This window comes from Aquarana catesbeiana, linkage group LG06, assembly GCF_042186555.1.
Source record: "Aquarana catesbeiana isolate 2022-GZ linkage group LG06, ASM4218655v1, whole genome shotgun sequence".
NCBI lineage: Eukaryota > Metazoa > Chordata > Amphibia > Anura > Ranidae > Aquarana > Aquarana catesbeiana.
In genome coordinates, this window is record NC_133329.1 from 42062172 (window position 1) to 42082923 (window position 20752).

The 20752-nt window shown below is 45.1% G+C and overlaps 1 protein-coding gene across 1 annotated transcript in view; it reads left to right on the plus strand.

The window, feature by feature from the left end:
* Positions 1-12947, plus strand: part of LOC141148356 (serine protease 53-like) — a 52129-nt gene extending 39182 nt beyond the window's left edge. Inside the window, exons 11-14 of the mRNA XM_073635758.1 lie at positions 4831-4993; positions 7793-8061; positions 10223-10365; positions 10505-12947. Of these exons, the coding sequence (XP_073491859.1) occupies positions 4831-4993; positions 7793-8061; positions 10223-10365; positions 10505-11053 (1124 nt within the window). The 3' untranslated portion in view covers positions 11054-12947. The remainder of the gene's footprint in view (positions 1-4830; positions 4994-7792; positions 8062-10222; positions 10366-10504) is intronic.
* The last annotated feature ends 7805 nt before the right edge of the window (positions 12948-20752 follow it).

Sequence of the window (20752 nt, forward strand, 5' to 3'; positions counted from 1 at the left end):
GCACATATATGGTAGTAGAATCGGGAGAAATGCCTTATAATACTCATAGGGAAGGCCATCTGGGCCAGGTGATTTATGGGAGGGCAGAGTTTTGATGGTGGCCGTTAGCTCTTCCTCTGTAATTGGTGCATTAAGTGACATCAGGTCCGTCTTAAGTAATTTGGGGAGTCCACTATCCTCTAAATATTGCTTCATACGATCTTTTATTTCAGGTGGGGGCGGGTCTCTGGGGATTTCAGGGTTATTATATAGTGACGTGTAGAATTCTCCGAAGGTCTGGGCTATGTCTTGGGGGTGTGACATAAGGGCCCCCTTTTTATCTTTAATTTGGTGGGGTGTGGACATGTGAGAGCGCTCCGAGAGTTTACGTGCCAGGATAGTATGGGCCTTATTCCCCTTGTCATAGTATGTTTGTCTTAATCGAGTAAGTGCCTTCTCTACCTGTCCTAACGCTAAATCTCGGAGGGTGTTTCTGAGGCATATTACTTTTTTGAGAAGGTTTAGGGATGGTGATGTTTGCAGTCGGAGTTCTAGAGTCTTAAGGTCTCTTTCGGCTTGAATTTTAGATGCCCTTGCGTTTTTCTTCATGGCCGAAGAGATCGCTATACACCGTCCCCGTAGGACTGCCTTGTGGGCTTCCCAGAGGGTGGTTAAGGAGACTTCGGGGGTATTATTTTCTAGGAAGTAATTCTGCAGGGTTGTCTCTAGTTCCGATCTGGACGGAATATGTTGTAAGAGGAAGTTATTTAGCTGCCAGTTACTAGGTTTACGGGTTGGGGTACCTATTTCTAGTGACATAAGGACTGGGGCATGGTCAGACCATGAGATGGGGAGGATCTGGGCGGTTTTGATGGCGCGTAGGGTATTGTTATTAACGAAGATATAGTCTATGCGGGAATGCATGAGGTGGGGGGCAGAATAGAATGTGAATTGCTTATCCCCTGGGTGTAATGCTCTCCATGTATCGAATAAAGCATGTCGCCTAGTCAGCTGGCGAAACAGCTTGGAATCGCGGACGGCCCGAGCCTGATGGGCTGCAGGGTTAATCACGTGACGGTCTAAACCTACTGAGTGCACCAGGTTAAAGTCTCCGCCAACGATTAAATAATCATTGGGTTGTCTAAACAGGCGAGCGAGGACCCTAGATAGGAAGTGTATTTGATGGGTATTGGGTGCGTAGATATTACAGAAAGTTACCGCCTGTGTTTGCCACTGACCTCTCAGAATTATATAGTGTCCCCCCGGGTCTATGAGGGAATCGGTGCATTTAAATGGAGAGCCTTTTTTAAACAGAATGGCAACACCCGCACGCTTGCGAGGACTAAAGGCCTGATAAATCTGGGGGTACTGTTTGGATGCGAAGGCGAAAGCATTCCCTCTGTTGAAGTGTGTCTCCTGCAGCATAGCTACATCTGCCCCAATCTGCCTGAGTTCCCTCAATGCGAGATGTCTTTTTTTGTTTGAGTTCAAGCCATGGACATTAAACGATAGGATCTTAGCCATGGTCGATGATGTGTGCGTGCATCAGATTACTTAGCTTATCCAGTCGTGGACCTTCCAGCAAGTCCCGGGTGTGACGGGAATCAGGCGTGAGAAGAAGCCGAGTGGTTGCTCCAGACCTGCGGCGAGCCATAAGAGGAAAAAAAATTGGGGTGGGGGGGGGATAGAAGAGGTAGAATAAGTGGAGGAGAGAAAGGAAAGAGAGAAAAATAGTTAGTTGCAAATCATTTAGTGATAAACATTTTGTTATTATCTCGGGTAGTAGAGACCGCCCGGATTCTAAGAGGTTCCAGTAGGTCCCCTCGGCCGGGGCCCCTAACGAGGGCTCAGGCCGGGGGGGCATAACGAACAAGCAAAATCAACTGTGTTCAAGTCCTCAAAACAGAGTAACAATTGGGAACTCTAGTGGGAATAACCTCTAGGGGGGGATCAGCGACCAAAAGTTCCACCGCTGAGCTGTCTCCAGCAAGAGGGGGGGGGGTGCCCTGTGTTGCTAAGAAAATGACAGGTGGGGAAGGCCTAGGGGGATAGCCTATAATTGTATTGGGAGGGGCAGGAGAGGAGGGAGATATAGTCATCCTTTTTTAGGCTTTGTTTTGGTGGATCCGCTGGGAGAGTCCCGATCTCTGGGTCGCTTAGTTGGTGGGACCTTCTGCCACACCACTGGAGGGGGTGTGGGCAAATCCACTAAGTCCCATTCAGGCAAGCGGGGTGGTGGGATTTCCATGGTGTCACAAAAGTTTTCCACGTCTTCTGGAAAGCGTAGCACTGCGGTTTTTCCCTGCCTTCGGGCAGTGAGGCTGAAGGGGAATCCCCAGCGGTAGGTGATGTCGTTTTCTTGGAGCAGGATGAGTAGGGGTTGGAGCAGTCTGCGTTTCTGTAACGTTATCCAGGACAGGTCTGGAAAAAGTTGGACCTGCGTGTTTTCAAAGAGAATCTTTTTTGTGGTGCGGGCTTTGCGCATGATGTCCTCTTTCAGGGGAAATGAATGGACCCTGCATATGACATCTCGGGGTCTAGAGATGGGCCCTTTGGGGCGGAGGGCACGATGGGCACGGTCCATTTCAATGGGTTTATTTGGGGGGTCCCCCAGAAGGTTGTTAAACAGGAGTTGCAGAGTTTCGTGAAGATCTTCGGGACCCTCTGACTCAGGTAGACCTCGGACGCGGATGTTGTTTCGGCGTCCTCGGTTATCTAAATCTTCGAGGTGACGTTGCATGTTCCGGAGCATTATATGATGGTCGGCCCCCTGTACTTGGGTGCGATGTACTGCCAGCTTAGTCTCCTGAATTTCCTCCTCCGCCATCTCCACCCTGTCAGATAGGTGTTTAAGGTTAGTATGTATCACTTGGATTTCTGCTCGGCATGCTGACTTGACTTCCTCGATAAGGAGTCTGAAGTCCTCCTTAGTGGGAATAGCCTGGAGACAGTCCTGCCATGAGGTGGGGTGCTGGAGGTGGTGATCTTGTTCCTTATGGTTTTGTGGGCCATGTGATGGGGATGGTTCCCTTATGATTTGGAAAGATGCTGATCCCCTGGGGTCCCATTGTTGTGGTTGGGGGACCGTCCTGTCCCCCCATGTGAGTCTCTGTGAGTGAGAGGGGAAACTCCCATCTCTACCCTCCATAGGGATCAGGGACGGCGAGCTTGTTACCTGGGCATATGATTTCGTCTGATTTGTTCCTTGCTCTGTGGACCTGGAGGCATTATGGCGGGTCTGTCTTTGTGGCTGAGGGGAGACCGGAGGGGGGCCAAAGTATGTTTGGAGGGTGTTACCATCAAAGTTCATCTCTGATAGCTGCCCCATGTCCCCTGTGTTCCCCTGCCCTGGTAGTGGGGGAAAGTCGCTGGGTTGCAGGGATGGTGTGGGGGTCGCCGTTCCTCCCAGGGACAGGGATGGATCAGACATGGTGCGCAGCAGCTGCGGGTAGGCCTGTGAGCACTGCGTGTAGGAGTTAGTGAAGAGGCCTAGTGAGGGGTCCTGTAGCGGGCCGGGATGCTTCCCTTGTTCTGGGAGTGGAGGGGGTGGACTCACCGCAGCTGATCCTCTGCTTCTCCGGTCCCCTGTCTCTCGTTCCAGTTCCGCTGTGCTCTGGAGTAGTGGAGGGGAGGCTGAGCTCCGCCGCGGTGGCTGCCTCATGGATGAGGCAGGGGCCGTCGGCGCCATCTTGTCCCCGCCGTCCTCGGACATAGAGGGGTGTTTAAAGTACCCGTGGAGGGTTGTTGTGGAGCCGGACGGCGGTTGGGATGATCCCCTGGGTTTGGAGGATCTGGTTCTCCTGCTGCCTCCCATAAAATGTAGCTGAAAATCCCCCTTTCAGGCCTTAATGCTGCGGGCTAGTGGAGAGCTGAAGGCTCAGGCGTCCATGCAGGGCAACTTCCGGTCCCGCCCCCCTTGTCTGTTCTTTAATGACTCAAATGAAGATATGTTGATGGAGCACTGGATCTGGAGATTGGTAGGTGTTTGGACCCATTGATATTTTAGTTGGGAGGCTGCTCTCTCAGATCCAATGGGTCAGAGAAAGAGGTCCTCAGATAGGCAGTAGTACGTTTGGTAGGGTGAAGAGAGCACCAGATGTATGTTTGAGAGATTAAAGACTTTCTCTAATCACTGGTCTAGCAACCAGGCCGTTGACCAGAGCAGGCCTCAGTCCATGCTAGAGATACCTGCTTCAGTCCAACTTTATTCAAACCCACACCTGCATAAGCCCTGATAAAGAGGTATTGATGGAGCCCCCAGAACTTGTTAGTTATCCTTTTAGCTGTTATTACGAATAGAAATTGAACTGGACTCTAAACTATACATCTGGTTCCCTCTTCACTCTACTGGTTCCTGAGTGTGGAGGCTTCCCTACATACATGTGTCTGGTTCATGAGCTTGGGTGGTCCCTAACATTTCAATTAGACATAGTCTTCCTGTAATTTTGGAGGCCGCTGTCAAATCTTGCTACACATTTAACTTCACTAAGACTTCCTTAGCACAAGAATCCAAGGTGACGATGTCATTGTCACACCAGAGTTGGATGGAGACATGATATATTTTTGCTTTGGAAGTGTGGCGGCTGCAATGTATGTAGTACCAGGGCTCCCCGTTCCTGGGAGGCCCATGAGCCTCGCCGCCACTTCTAGAACAAATACAATATATTGCAGTTAGTAGTATGCACAGTGCCAGTCCGTGGTATTTATTGTTCATTTGGACAAAGCTTGGTCATGCATATAAATGGAGTTTTGTGTATTTGAAATGCCAGGGCTATGTTTCAGTCACACTGTCTTGGCCCGGTGCTTTCCTAGGGTGATGGTTTTTCATACCTAATTTCCTGTTCTTGGCAGGTTGTGGAAATCCAGTTGCATCTCCCAGTCCTGAGCCTATCGGGGAGGCCACAGATAAGATGTGGCCGTGGCAGGTTGATCTTCAACAGTTTGAGACCCACCATTGTTCCGGAGTCCTTATTACAGAGACCTGGATCCTTACAGCGGCTCACTGCATTCCCAGGTACGTGGTTTGGTACACGGTAACTTTCTCCTATTTTTATGCTCATGACTAAAGGTCAAACATTTTGGAAAATGTTGATTTTTTTTCAGCATTACTACGCATCTTCCTTCAGGCTGAGTTCACATATATGGGAATTGGGGATGCAGGTTTCCCCCACATTCAATTTGCATGACAGGCGAGTTTGACCGGCTCTCAATGGAGCCGGTTCACACAGGTCCAGAACAGCACGGTCCAGATCGCAGAAGGGTCCTGTGCGTGTTTGGGTCCGGTTCAGGTGCAAATTCAGGCAAAAATTAGAATCGCACCTGAACCGCTGAACAGACATGCGCCGGACCTCGGGCACGAACCCGCGGCCACAGATATGTGAACCGGGCCTCAGGCCTTTTCGCACTTTGTTTAATGATGTGGTAGACTTGAGCTACACTATATTGTCAAAAGTATTGTGACGCCTGCCTTTACATGCACATGAAATTTAATGGCATCCCAGTCTTTGTCCGTAGGGTTCAATATTGAGTTGGCCCACCCTTTGCAGCTATAACAGCTTCATCTCTTCTGGGAAGGCTGTCCACAAGGTTTAGGAGTGTGTCTATGGGAATGTTTGATCATTCTTCCAGAAACCCATTTGTGAGGTCAGGCACCGATGTTGGATGAGAAAGTCTGGCTTGCAGTCTCTGCTCTATTTCATACCAAAGGTGTTCCATCGGGTTGAGGTCAGGACTCTGTGCAGGCCATTCAAGTTCCTCCACCCCAAACTCGCTCAACCATGTCTTTATGGACCTTGCTTTGTGCACTGGTCCAAATTATTTGGTGGAGTGGGGGGGGTTATGGTGTTGGGTTGTTTTTCAGGGGTTTGGCTTGGCCCCTTAGTTCCAGTGAAGGGAACTCTTAAGGTGTCAGCATAATAAGTTATTTTGGACAATTTCATGCTCCCAACTTTTTGGGAACAGTTTGGGGATGGCCCTTCCTGTTCCAACATGACTGCGCACCAGTGCACAAAGCAGGGTCCATAAAGACATGGATGAGCGAGTTTGGGGTGGAGGAACCTGAGTGGCCTGCACAGAGTCCTGACCTCAATCCGATAGAACACCTTTGGGATGAATTAGAGCAGAGACTGCGAGCCAGGCCTTCTTGTCCAAATGCCTGACCTCACAAATGCGCTTCTGGAAGAATGGTCAAACATTCCCATAGACACACTCCTAAACCTTGTGGACGGCCTTCCCAGAAGAGTTGAAGCTGTTATAGCTGCAAAGGGTGGGCCAACTCAATATTGAACCCTACGGACTAAGACTGGGATGCCATTAAAGTCCATGTGCATGTAAAGGCATATGATCTACCATCTGATAGGTAAATTTAGTGAGTTGCTCGTTATAGGAAGTTAGATTTGCCTCTGTTCCAGCTTGGCTGACGTTGCGTGTGGTTTCACATTGTGCCGGTGGGTGTCGTTGTCACCATCGGCGGGTGTTGGAAACTCTGTCCCGGAGACAACTCGGTGGTCCTCCGAGTTGCATTCTGGGAGAGGGTATTTATGGAACAGACGGCATGTTTAGGGGTTCGTTTTCAGCCACCTGCTGGCCCTCCTAGCAAACAGGTATGTGTTAGAGTACCACCTCGTGGTCCTCCGTTCCAGAGGCCCGCGTTGCTGCGGCGTGTGGGTGGGCCTGTCTGGGGCCTACCACAGCAGCAGAGGAACGGTCCTGAGCTGTCTATCCTGAGTGAAGAAGCTGGACAACCGAGGAGATCACGGGGGAGGACCCGTCATGGAAGGATCATGCAGAAACATGATCCTTCCATGACGGATCTGGAGAGGGGTCTGGAGAGGGGCCTGGTGACTCGGTTGGAGGACATATCCTAAAGTAATCCTACCGCATAGTACTGCCGGGTTGGCTTAGAGGTCCAAGTACTGTGTCTAACATTCATCGCGAACCAATACATCCTGTGGCAGAGGATCGTACGGGTTTATTTCAAGCAAGTCCGTGGCAGAGACTTTTGTTCGTGCTACGTATTGGCTGCTAGGCAAGTGACAGAGGCCTATCCAGGCGAGCAAAGATCGTGTCCCACAAAAAGGGGATTGCATTCAATTACAATATTCAACTTTAAAGGATGTTCTAAAGAAACCTAAAGAAAGGTATTTGAGCTGCCCTGCAGTTTTCCTCCTACTACTTTTCCTGCTACTTCCTTCGTTACTTGGTTCAATAAAGCATTGAAAACATACTCAAGTGTTGGTGCTTATATCGTCCAGAGGTAAAATCAACGGAACCCTAGACCCGGTGCTGGTGAAACAGAGGTATCGAGAGTGAAGGTAACAGCCCGCTTAAACCAGCAGCTCCACCGAGAGTTAGTGCTACAGTGTATATCAGTGTTTCTCAACTCCAGTCCTCAAGGCGCACCAACAGGTCATGTTTTCAGGATTTCCCTCAGATGAAACGGCTGTGGTAATTACTAAGGCAGTGAAACTGATTAAATCACCTGTGCAAAATAGTGGAAATCCTGAAAACATGACCTGTTGGTGCGCCTTGAGGACTGGAGTTGAGAAACACTGGTGTATATACACTATACATTCATGGTGCATACCTTATCTTATGTACTAGCATTTACCTTACAGTGTGTACTAAAGGGGATACTTTAAAGAAAGGATTTGTATTTGAATGTACCATATTACTTTAAGATAATAACAGTGGTTGCTTCAGTGGAAACAAGCCGATCCAGCACCGAACTGGCTATGGGGTGCTATGTATGAACCTTTTCTTTATTTTTTTAATCCCAGTAACTACAATATGTTGTTCTCTCCATTCTCCCCAGCTACACATCTCTGAATGAATACACCATCATCCTAGGCCGCAAGCAGCAGAACGAGCCAAGCCCCCGAGAGGTGCAGCGCCAGATCAAGAAGGTGGTGCTTCACCCAGACTACAAGCCAGAGATGGGAGAAAATGATGCAGCTTTGGTAGAGATGAACTTTGGCGTCACTTTCAGCGATTACATCCTGCCCATCTGCCTGGCGCCTTACCAGTTTTCACCCCCCACTGACAAATGCTGGGTCATCGGCTGGGGAAGAGTGTACCCTTCAGGCAAGTCACGGCTCTGCACACTAAGCCATTCAATAATCTTTCTTAGATGTCATCAAATTATTCAAACTTTGTTTATGACAAAAATAAGAGTAATAACTCTGTAATGCTTATACAACTTATGGAATGAGTCGTTTACACCGCTGAAAATAATGCAATAAATGAGAACATGTTACATATTCATAGGTGGCCATAAAGTTGTATGTTAGTATGTACTTCTGCAGATTCCAGGAGACAAAAAAAACATCTACGGTATTCGGATGTATGGTTTATCCACCACTCCCTTCCATCGTGTCCAGTCTTTTGTCTGGACCAATGGTTCTTTTTTGGCTTGGATGGCATCAAGTTTAACCTTCAACAACCTCAAGCAGTTGTAGACCAAAGCAAGACCCGATCCCCACCCACCTAAAATAAACCGGGGAATTACTACATCATACAAGAAATTCTCCAACTTGCACAATTCTTCCACTACCATGGATAACATTTTCCAATGTTTTGGAGATATTGTCTTTCCTGTATATGCAGCTGAAGCTCCAATAATAGTCCTTAGAAAATTTTTTTTCATTTGAGACTGTTGAACCAGGAAATATCTGTTCGCCTTTAGGGGATCAATTTTTTTTTTCTTCCCTCATTGGAGCAAATTGGATCAGCTTTAGGTGTATGGTTCTGTGTACTGAGGTTTTCTATGTATTTATTCTATTTCAGTCTTACTCAACCCATTTACCCCAAAGATAATTTTCTCTCAGGGAACCTTCCTAAAACTAATTTATTGGAGGGTAATGGGAATGCCTCTTACATTGGTGGTCTGCAGGAAGAATAAAAACCCTTACAGGGGTGGTCAGAATGCTACCCTTACAGACAGGTAAAACGATAATTGGTGCCATGTTGCTGGTTTTGACAATTTTCGCTGGTCCTGAATCTATGCAGGCACCATCCAATGGGAGGTAAATTAGCCACAACTCAAGGAACCCCCAACAACCTCTAGAGCAGCTATTCTCAATCAGGGGTCCACGGAACAAAGGGGTTCCCCCAAAGTTTGCTAGGGGTTTCTTAAGCTGTGGATGATTGACCTCCCATCTGATGGTGCCTGTATAGCTCCAGGACCAATACCACTTGGCAAAGCCAGTAGCATGACACCAATTATCTTTTTAGCTGTAAGGGTGGCATTCTGACCACCTCTCTTAAGGGTTGTATTCTTTCTGATGACCGCCAATGTAAGTGGCATTTTTGTCTTTGACCCCTATGAATTAACTTTAGCAAGGATTCCCCAAGATCTGAAATTATCTTAGGGGTTCCTTGGGGGAAAATGGTTGAGAAAGGTTGCTCTAGACTAGAGGAACTCTACCGTCCCTTTGAACCCTGCCTGAGATTGGCTGTTCTAATTATTTGTTTTTCTATTGGTTGAACTAGATGGGCTTGTGTCTTTTTTTCAACCTCACTAAATATTCAATCTTTTATATTGGATCTGTTTTAAAATTATCGTTACATCACCTCTGATGCCCCGTACACACGAGTGGAATGTCCGACAGAAAAAAGTCCAACGGGAGCTTTTCATCGTATATTCCAATCGTGTGTATGCCTCATCGGACTTTTTTCTGTCGAAAATTCTGACCGACCTAGAAAGAGAACATGTTCTAGATATTTCTGACAGAACCAATTCCTGTCGGGAAAACCGCTCGTCTGTATGCTGTTCCGACGTACCAAAAACGACGCATGCTCTGAAGCAAGTACGAGACGGAAGCTATTGGCTACTGGATATTGAACTTCCTTTTTCTAGTCCCGTCGTACGTGTTGTACGTTGCACGTTCTTGACGGTCTGACTTTGGTGTGATCGTGTGTATTCAAGACAGTTTCAGTGGAGTTCCGTAGGAAAAACCTTCAGCGTTTATTCCGACGGGAATACCGGTCGTGTGTACAGGGCATAAGTCACCATATTTTTTCAAGCTAATTTTTTATTTAGATTTCATATTGTTATTTAGATGTTTTCATACCTTTATGGTATGGTTTTCTAGCAAGGAACCATTATAAAATGTCCTCTACACTGGCCAAACATGTCCCTCATATTATAGCCTTACAAGGGATTCATCCTGGAGCAATCCTATGCTTGCATTATGTATCAAGTAAATAACAGTTCTGTTTTAATCTGTGTCCCTTCTTTTTCCAGATAACACCTTCTCTCCTCCATTGAGGCATCTTCGGGTCCATATCTGGGATGGAAAGCACTGTGGGTCTTTGAAAAACATAACACAGACTGGCGGACCAGGGCAAATTTGTGCAGCTGCTAACAATACCGCTTTTTCATGCCTGGTATGTACCTGAGGACTTGGTGGCGGGATAAAGAAAAATAACTGGTGCCTGACTGGTGCATGACGGGACGAGGCAACTCTTCTTAAAACTTCTCTTCCCCTTGTCATTTCATATTAATTTTTCTGCACTTTTTCTTCAGCTGGATGACAGTGCCCCTCTTGTATGCCAACCAAACTCTAAAGGTCCTTGGTTCGTGTTTGGTGTTGGCAGCCAAACTTCTCCAAACAAAAGGAATCCCTGTCCCAGTAACTTCACGTCTGTGGTGCCCATGTTATCATGGATCAGAGGGGTGGTTCCCAAAAAGGACCTGAGTCTCTTTGAGAGGAACACAACAGTTCCGACACCTAGCTACAATGAGACTTTGACCTCTCCTAAAACAACTTTGGGTCCACAAAGTTCTAACACAACCTACAGAGAAAGTGATGTGCCTACTAAAGATGTCCACAATTTCACTACTACCAGCACCCAAAGTCCCTGTCTAGAGCCCAACCATGGAAGTGGGATCAATTGTACCGGGCACACAACGGTGCCACCACAGATTCAGAACTCAACCTTGTCTTCTTCAACGACGACTCAAAACACTGGCTCAACAGGGAACACTACAGCCTCTGGAGTGGACAGTTTGTGGAGGAGCTGGTGGTTAGTCGATGTTCTTCTGACAGCTTTTTTTATTTGTCATTACTGCTGATTGGTTTCTGGAGACAGCTTACCTTCTGAGAATCCAAAAACATAATCTAGAGGTGTTACAGCAATTATGAGCTCAGTCAATGGGTTTTCATCCACAGCCTACAAACGGTTGTGAATTTCTATGGGGCAGAGTCATCAAACAGATTATTGTGCACTAATGGATTACCTACATATGTGAAGCACAGATAGAGGCCCTGTCACTCATTCAAAGAAACAACAAAGTCTTGAGGCCAATGTTGGCCTTTGCCCTATTAGCATTTTCTTCAAATGTAAATCCAAGACCAAAAACGTTCTATATTTCAACCTACCAATAACTAAATGCAGTGGCTGGATTACTTTCCTTCTTTTTCCAGGTCTTTTCTCTTTATTTTCACCTGGTGACCCTGCCAGTAACACACTTCCTGTTCTAGGGTGGGAACACTGTACTGTATCAATACCGGAGCAGCATGGTCAACCTAGGTTGCATATCTGATCTGGCCTGCAAACACCTCCCTCTGTTCTCATCTCCATGAGATAGTCAGGAGGTGTTCTATAGGCCACAGAGGTGAACTGAGCAGGGCTTATAACAAGGCTTGGGATGCCAGTTTCACACCCGCAGACCAAAGTCTGCTATTTGGGTCCTTCACTGGTGCCGTTTTTCTGGGTGCACTGCAGATGTGCCCACACCAGCTGGTCCCTGATAGCCACCCTATGCTGATATCACCACTGTGGACCCTTGTTCTGGACCCTGAGAGGACCCCGCTGCTGGACAGCCAATAGGAAGTGTCCATGTCATGCAGGCAATGATGTGGACAAAACAAGGAAGGACTTTGCCTCTATACACAGAAGACTTGGGACTGGAGTGTCATGTGACTGTCACTTTAGGTGAGTAAAAGGTTTTTTTTTTTTTTTTCTTTAATGATTTTGGCAATCAGTTAGAGGGGGTGAGGATTGAGAGGCCAGAGATTAATTTTAAAATGTATTTTTGATGTGCAGTATATACATTTATAAAGTCTAAAAAAATCATGTTTTCTACAGAGAAACTCCAGGAGTGATCTTAATTATTTGCTGAAATATAAAATATTTTTACAGTATTGCACACTAAGATGATGGCTGCTTGGGTGGAGGAGAATAATAAAAACTGTGAAATAATAAACAATGCAAAATGTAACATAGATGTAATCCCAATCACTAAAATCTTATATGATCTTTAACCTGCTGTTGTCACGAGGGTCCTCGTTTAGTGACAACTGTCTCCAAACTGCGGCTCATTGTGGTCACTAGACATGTGCAGAACGGAAAAATTTGTTTAGTTTTGCTTCGATTTGTTATTTGCATAAATGAATTTAGTTAAATTACTTTAATTTGTTTAATTCGTTTTTGGAATTTGTTTCTTTTATTCGAGGTCTAATCAATACGAATTTTCAGAATTGAGTCAAATTCAAATTCCATTCGAATTTCAATCTAAATCAAATTCATTCTATTCAAAATATGAATTTTGGAAGATGGCTATATTCTTTCTATTCCGTTCTATTCTATTGTTTTTTTTTCTATGCTATTAATTTCTATTCTATTCTTCTCTATTCTATTTAAATTTATTCTGTTCAAAATTAGAATTTCGGAAGATGGTTATATTGTTATATTCTTTGTGTTCTATTGTTTTTTCTTTTCTATTATATACTAATATTTTCTATTCTGTTCTTTTCTATTCTATTCTAATTCAAATTTATGGTAAGATGGTTATATTCTTTATATTTTATTCTATTCCATTCCATTGTTTTTTTTTTCATTCTATTCTAATCTTTTATTTTCTGTTCTATTCTAAGCTATTCTTTTCTATTCTATTCAAATTTATTCTACTAAAATTTTGGGAAACGGTTATATCCTTTCTATTCAATTCTATCTTTTTTAATTCTAGTCTATTCTTTTTTCTATTCTTTTCTATTCAAATTCAAATGTATTGTATTCGAAATTCGAATTTCGGAAGGTTATATTCTTTTTATTTTATTCCATTCTATTCTATTGTTTTTTTTTTTTCTATTTTATTTGAACCTCAAATTTCAGAAGATGGTTATATTCTTTATATTTAAAATCTATTCTATTCCTTTATTTTCTATTCTATTTTATTCTGTTCTTTTATTTTTAATTCGACTTTGTTTTGTTTTACTCCATTCTTTTCTATTCTTTTATTTTCTATACTATTCCTTTATTTTCTATTCTATTTTTTTCTATTCTTTTATTTAGTATTCTGATGTGTTTTACTCTATTATATTCTATTCTTTAATTTTCTTTTCTATTCTTTTCTATTCTATTCCTTTATTTTCTAATATTTTATTTAGTATTCTGGTATGTTTTACTCTATTATATTCTATTCTTTAATTTTCTTTTCTATTCCTTTATTTTCTATTCTATTTTTTTTCTATTCTTTTATTTAGTATTCTGGTGTGTTTTACTCTATTATATTCTATTCTTTAATTTTCTATTCTATTCTATTCCTTTATTTTCTATTATTTTATTTAGTATTCTGGTGTGTTTTACTCTATTATATTCTATTCTTTAATTTTCTTTTCTATTCTTTTCTATTCTATTCTATTATTTTCTATTCCTTTATTTTCTATTCTATTTTATTCTCTTCAGAAATTCGAAATTCATTCGATTAGAAAACTATTCAAATAGAATTTTGCCCAAAATTTTCATTTTGATATTTCAGATTAGTTTAAATTCGTTACTGTTGTAATTCAGAAATTCGGATACATCTGAAATTCTTAATAACCAAAAATTTGTCCGAATTTCAAATCGGAATGAAACAAACCACATGTCTAGTGATTACCCTGTCATGGGCTCCCCAGGTGGTGACTACATGCAGCCTGCCTTTGGGCAGACACGGTCCACCGTTATCATTATCAGGAAACCGGTCCGGACCTATAATGGTCAGTTGAGCCTCAAGCAAGTGTATGTGGACAGGAAGTGTCTGAAAGAGGCCAGAGGAGATCAGCAGCAGTGAGATGGGGAAAAGGGAGAAAAAAAAGTGTAAAAAATGTATTTTGTGTAGAAAGAAATGACAATTGTTCACAATGCACAGAGAGAACCAAATGTCATCCAGATGGGATTTACATCTACTTTTTCTATACAGATACGTACAGTATTAGCAGTCTTGTAGCGTGTGAGTGGACGTGTTCTGCTCATACAATCATAGAAACAGTATTTACTATATGAATGTCTTCACTTCCACCTCCGGAGTCTCTGCTCTCTACAGTATTAATGTAACAAATATTAACAATCAGCTGAAGTTTGTTTTAATGACCATTGTCAAATTATTGGAATTTCTCTCTGTAAATGAAAATAAAACGTTTTGTCAATGCACAGCAATCGTAGAATTTCTCTGATGTGTTGAAAAGTCAGAAAATTGTAAAGTGATACATTACTGACTCAATGGTATACTTGGGTGGTCAGCACCAAAGTACCACCACTTAGAGGGCGCCCTGGTGTGGCTGCCGGTGATAGGCGGAGTGGTAACAGTAAGCCGGCTGCTGGAACACTTTCGGAAAGAAGCCGGAATGGTCAGTCACAGCCATCTCCACCCGGAAGGTGAACTGTAGCCCCAGCATGTCTCGGAGTGTGGGGTTGTGTGTTCAGGTAAGTAAATATTAAATACCAGTTATCGGAGAGAGAAGAAGGGGGTTATTATTATTGTTACAGTCAATGACCACCAATGCTGGGGAGGGGGGGGTTCAACTGAATTGTTCCAGCCAGCTACTGACCACCAATGCTGGAGGGTTTATTGTTCCAGCCAGCTACTGACCACCAATGCTGGAGGGTTTATTGTTCCAGCCAGCTACTGACCACCAATGCTGGGAGGGGGGGTTACTAATTCAGCCACCATCTGACCACCAATGCTGAGGATGTAGGGTGGAGGGGTTGTTCCACCCAGCCATTGACGACCAATGATGGGAGGGTTTACTGTTCCAGCCAGCCACTGACTAACAACGCTGGAGGGTTTATTGTTCCAGCCAGCTACTGACCACCAATGCTGCGGCGTTTATTGTTCCAGCCAGCTACTGACCACCAATGCTGGGGGGTTTATTGTTCCAGCCAGCCACTGACCACCAATGCTGGAGGGTTTATTGTTCCAGCCAGCCACTGACCACCAAATGCTTGAGGGTTTATTGTTCCAGCCAGCCACTGACCACCAATGCTGGGGGGTTTATTGTTCCAGCCAGCCACTGACCACCAATGCTGGAGGGTTTATTGTTCCAGCCAGCCACTGACCACCAATGCTGGAGGGTTTATTGTTCCAGCCAGCCACTGACCACCAAATGCTTGAGGGTTTATTGTTCCAGCCAGCCACTGACCACCAATGCTGGGGGGTTTATTGTTCCAGCCAGCCACTGACCACCAACGCTGGAGGGTTTATTGTTCCAGCCAGCTAGTGACCACCAATTCTGGGGCGGGGGGCTTACTAATTCAGCCACCATCTGATCACCAATTCTGGGGATGTAGGGTGGAGGGGTTGTTCCAGCCAGCCATTGACAACCAATGATGGGAGAGTTTACTGTTCCAGCAAGCCACTGACCACCAATGCTTGGGGGGGGGGGGGTTACAGTCCTAGTCAGCCACTGATCCTCGATGCTAGGGGGTTGGGTATTCCAGCCATCTACTGACCCCCAATGTTTGAGGGGGGAGCTATTTCAACCAGCTACTGACCACCAATGCTGGGAGGGTTTATTTTTCCAGCCAGCCACTGACCTGCAATGCCGGGGGTTGGAGAAGTTATTGTTCCAGCCAGCCACTTACTACCAATGTTGGGGGGTTATTAATCCAGCCAGCTACTGACCACCAGTGCTGGGGCGGTTTATTGTTCCAGTCCACCACTGACCATTAATATTGGGGAGTTATTGTTCCAGTCCACCACTGCTCACAAATGGTGAGTTATTGATCCAGCCAGCAACTGACCACCAATGCTGGAGGGGCAGTTATTGTTCCAGCTAGCTACTGACCACCAGTGCTGGGGTGGCTTATTGTTCCAGTCCACCACTGACCACCAATATTGGTGAGTTATTGATCCAGCCAGCAACTGACCACCAATGCTGGGGATATATGGGGTTTGTTCCAGCCAGTGGCAGACCACCAGTGCCTTGGTGGGGGTTATTGTTCCAGCCAGCCCGTGATCACCAATGCTGGAGGAGATATATTTTTCCATCCATCCGGCAACAAAAAACCCTACAGGACCCAACAGTCAGGGACAAAGGTGGGGTTTTTTTTTTTTTTTTTTTTCTAAAGGTGCAATGAAAACTTACTTTTAACTTTACTTTTTTTTTTAACTGCTTTTATTAACCCCTTCCTGCTCAGCCCCTTAAAAGGGTCTTCTATGCCTGGGGAGAAGGTGGGAAGGACCTGCTGATCCTTTGACTATTGTGATTGTTTTTCACAGTGATCACATGATCAGAAGCCAGTCCCACTGGCCCGTGATCATTATTAGAGACTGAGAGCTGACTTAGACAGCTCTGTCTCCATCCTGGGAGTGCACTTTCAGCACAGAAAGCTCTGCTGCCAATGGACACATGTGGGCGTCAGCAAGAGGTTAAAGTATATAGTGACAGCTTTGGGGCATGGGGAATGTGGCAATCCTTGATATCCATTTTGGAGCTCCTGCTTTGGCTGGTGACCCCCCTCCTTCTTTTCAACAGCACTCCTACCTCGGGATACAAGGTTCCTGTGGTGCTGGATTTTGGTCTCCCCCCCCCCCCCTTATATGACCCCTTCTTATGGATACATTGGTGCGGTTGGTCCCTGTATAACTGTCCCTATTACATCTTGTGGACCTCTCCTTCCCATGTCAGTGCGCTGTTGCCCCCTGTTTGCACATCAGCTCACCAAAAAATTACAGCTGATGAAGCTTTACCACGAAATGCGTTGAGAATTCACATCCGTAAGAATACCTTACGACTACACTAGTAATTATTTTATTGTCTATACCAGGGGTCTCCAAACTCTCTAAACAAAGAGCCAGTTTACTGTCCTTCAGATTTTAGGGGGGCCAGACTGTGGCCATTGGCAGGTCCAGCTGTCAGTGGGAAAAAAAAATAATGCCCCATCATTTGTTTCAGTGGGAGGAATTGTGCCCCATCATTGGGTGTCATTGAGAGAAATCATGTCCCATCATTGCTTTCATATGGAGGATTTGGGCCCCATCATCGGTGTCATTGGGAGGAAGGGAGGGATCGGTAAGCTCCCAAAAGTATATTTGCGATCAGGAGCTTTCCGATCACGTGACCGCCAATCACAGCAGTCACATGACCCAAATGCCCGCCTCCTGGCTTTCAGAACCAGATTTGCAGAATCAGAATCCCATTCTCTCAGCTTGGTTTCTTATATACAGGGACAGCTTTGTTGAAGCCAACATGGGGATCACATGGCTCTGTCACACAGCATCTTTGTTTTTTGCTATGTGTGTATCAAATCGGGAGATTTTATTTCACTTCCTGTCCCAGAAGGAAGAAATACCTCAAAAATTAGGGGGGGGGGGGGGGGGGGGGGTTCTCTGTGTAGTTCTCACAAGGACAGGCGTCCCCCAATAGAATATTTTTCTCACTAAGCCCCGGGTTAACACTGGTGCGGTGCAGGAAAATCCCAGCGATTTCCGTGCGTTTCCTGCACCGCATAACAATTGCACTGTTCTGCGATCTGCTGCGGGTGTCAATGGAAAGCTAAAGTGTTTCTAAAGTCTCCAGGTTTTTCACCTTAATGTATTCTATGCAGTAAGGTGAAAAACCTTCTGTGCTGCAGCTCCCCCCCCTAGACCCCCCATTTTTTTTTTTCATTACCGGAGCCCAATCTGATCCAGCGATGTGCACGAACGCAGCGGCTCTGGCCTCTGTCTCTATCCTCACTGGACAGATTGATAGCAGCGGCAACCATTGGCTCCCGCTGCTGTCAATCAAAATCTGTGACATGGGAGCGGGGGGCGGGGCTAAGGTTGCCAACTTTTCTTTAAGCCAAACCCCGAACACTTTAGCAGCCTGGGACACCTTTGGGTGCCCCAAGGAGAGTAGAAATGCGGTGTGCATAGCATGCAGCAGTGAACAGTGGGTGTGGCCAAATTGCTCTTGCTGACATCATCGCCCTGCCCCCCCAGTGATGCCAAATCTTCCCCAGACAACCGCCCGCAGCTCCTGGGTGGCAACAGATTTGTGTGCGACTATCTTGGTTACTCAGAGAGCCACAGCCCGGTCTGAATAATGTGTCCGGGTTTCAAGTCTGCCTGAAACCCAGACACCAGATTCAAAACCTGGACTGTCTGGGTGAATCCTGGACAGGTGTGCAACCCTAGGTGGGGCCAAGTCCTGCTGTCTGTGTCAATGGATGCAGCAGCAGGACCAATGGCGTCCCTAGGGGGGGCCCTGACCCCCCCAACATTATGCTGTGCCCCCCCCCCCCCCCCCCAATTAAAAAAAAGTTTTTTTTTTTTTTTTTTTTTACAAAAAGGTAATGTCTAAGAGGTAGAGCGTCCCCACTCAGCTCCTGCGGGTGATTCCTCCCCCCTCCCTCTGCTCGCTGACACTTCATAATGCGAGCGCTCACACAACCACGGCCGCCCGATCTGCTCCTCCTGCTAGTTGCCCCTACTTTTGTCCCTGTCCCACCATGTGCCCCCCTAAATATGAAAGCTGGAGACGTCACTGAGCAGGACTCAGGAGTGAGTATGCACGGGTGCCCCTCCATGGAAAGCGGCCTTCTATGGGGGGCACCTGATGAAGAGGAGTGGCCTGGGAGCATCAGCGGGGGACCCCAGAAGAAGAGGATCAGGGGTGCTCGTGCAAAAACCATAGGCACGTTTATTTATTTTTTTTTCAATCAAGACCCCAAAAGCAAGTCACAAACTCAGTGCGTTTGCTTAAACCAGATCACATGATTATAAAACGCCCATGCAATCTGGTTCCAGTGCAAATTAAAAAAAAGCTGCCTGCACCTTCTTGGTGCGGTGCGATATGAGCGATGCAAAAAAAAAAAAACACCAGTTAGGATAAGCAGGAACTTTTATTATCTAGTCTAGGATCACGCTGTGAATCGCACCACATTCCTGTGCTAATCACATGCGATTCCATGCGATTCGGTTCACAGTGCGATCCTAGGCTGAATAATAAAAGTTCCTGCTTATCCCAACTAGTGCGGTTTCCTCTGATCTCCACAATGTATGACAACAGGAACCAATTCTTTAAACAAAAATATCTTTTATTTCTATAAATAATATAAATATACAAAACACACAAATACAAAAACACAAGTACATAGTACAGAGCAACGTATAAATATCTGCAGCATTGACATAAATAGTGATTGGATAGAAGGGCTTCCTGTCTATAAAGAGAACCTGTCACCTGCAGAAGAACCCTGAGACAAGTAACGGGTATTCCCAGAGTGTGAGTGTGCAGATTACTGATCAGATGGTCACACACACACATAGACCAGATTTAGAGAGTGTCAGAACATCGTCAAGTCAGGTGACCCTCTCCTTGCACAGCTATTGGTCAGTTTTTCTTCATCTGACAGTTCCCAGTCTGTGTGTGTGGGTGGGTGGTCACCTTGACAGTGTGATCGATTTACTAAAGCTGGAGCACTCAGAATCTGGCGCAGCCGTGCATGGTCGGCCAATCAGCTCCAAACTTCAGCTTGTTCGATTAAGCTTTGGCAATAAAACCTGGAAGCCGATTGGTTTCTATGCAGAGTTGCACCGGATTTTGCCCTCTCCAGCTTTTAGTAAATAACCCCCAAATGTTAGATTACCTCTGGAAAATGACCATGGAGCAGACGGACCCTTCAGTGTCCAGAGATACTCTACAAAAATGCCGGAAATGTAAAATCAAAGCACCCTGCTTTTCCACTGCTGGTTATTCAACAATGAAGGCAAAATGTAAAAAAAGTATAAAATTGATTTGTGTATTGGTCCAAGCTTTGGTCTGAACACCCCCCCATCACCCTGCCTCCGTAGGATTGGTCGAAATAAAGTGCTTAAAGTGAACCTGTGGTGTAAAGCTGGCCATACACTATATAATCTGATTGTCCAATCTACATACAAGATTTACCAAACATTTCAAATAGGAGGACAAACAAACCATTCAATCTGTATCAAATCAGGAACGCCCTTGTATTATATTAGTTGACGGTAGACCCAAGCTGGCCATACACTACACAACCTGATTTTTATTATTATATTAGTTTGAGCTCCCCCCCCCCTTAACTGGGCAATGGTCTGTGCACCATTACAGAGACCAATACCCAGACTGATGTTAATGATGAGCCAATTCTACTGACACTTCAGAATCATAGTGTGAGAGGATGTCGCCAATGATGTCATAGTGACCTCATAGGAAGTCAGACTTCTCAGTAACTCGGACACATGTGGGTGGATTGTTCATCATGGCAAACAGAAGGATCAGTTTATAAAAAAACCCGGAGGATGTTTTGATTTGAGTTCAAACAGTTTGTCTTATAAAGAAATTCTCCTGAAGATTACATCATTTTATCCAGCTGCTTTTTGCATGTTTTCTTAATAACTTTTTTTTTTTTAATATAAAAACTGTGCTTCATAGCTGATAATGTTGAAAAAAAATTTTTTTACTAAAACAGGAACGTTTAAAAATCTGGTGCAGCTTTGCATGGTAGCCAATCAGCTTCTATTATCAGCTTGTTCAATTAAAGGGGTTGTAAAGGTTTGTGTTTT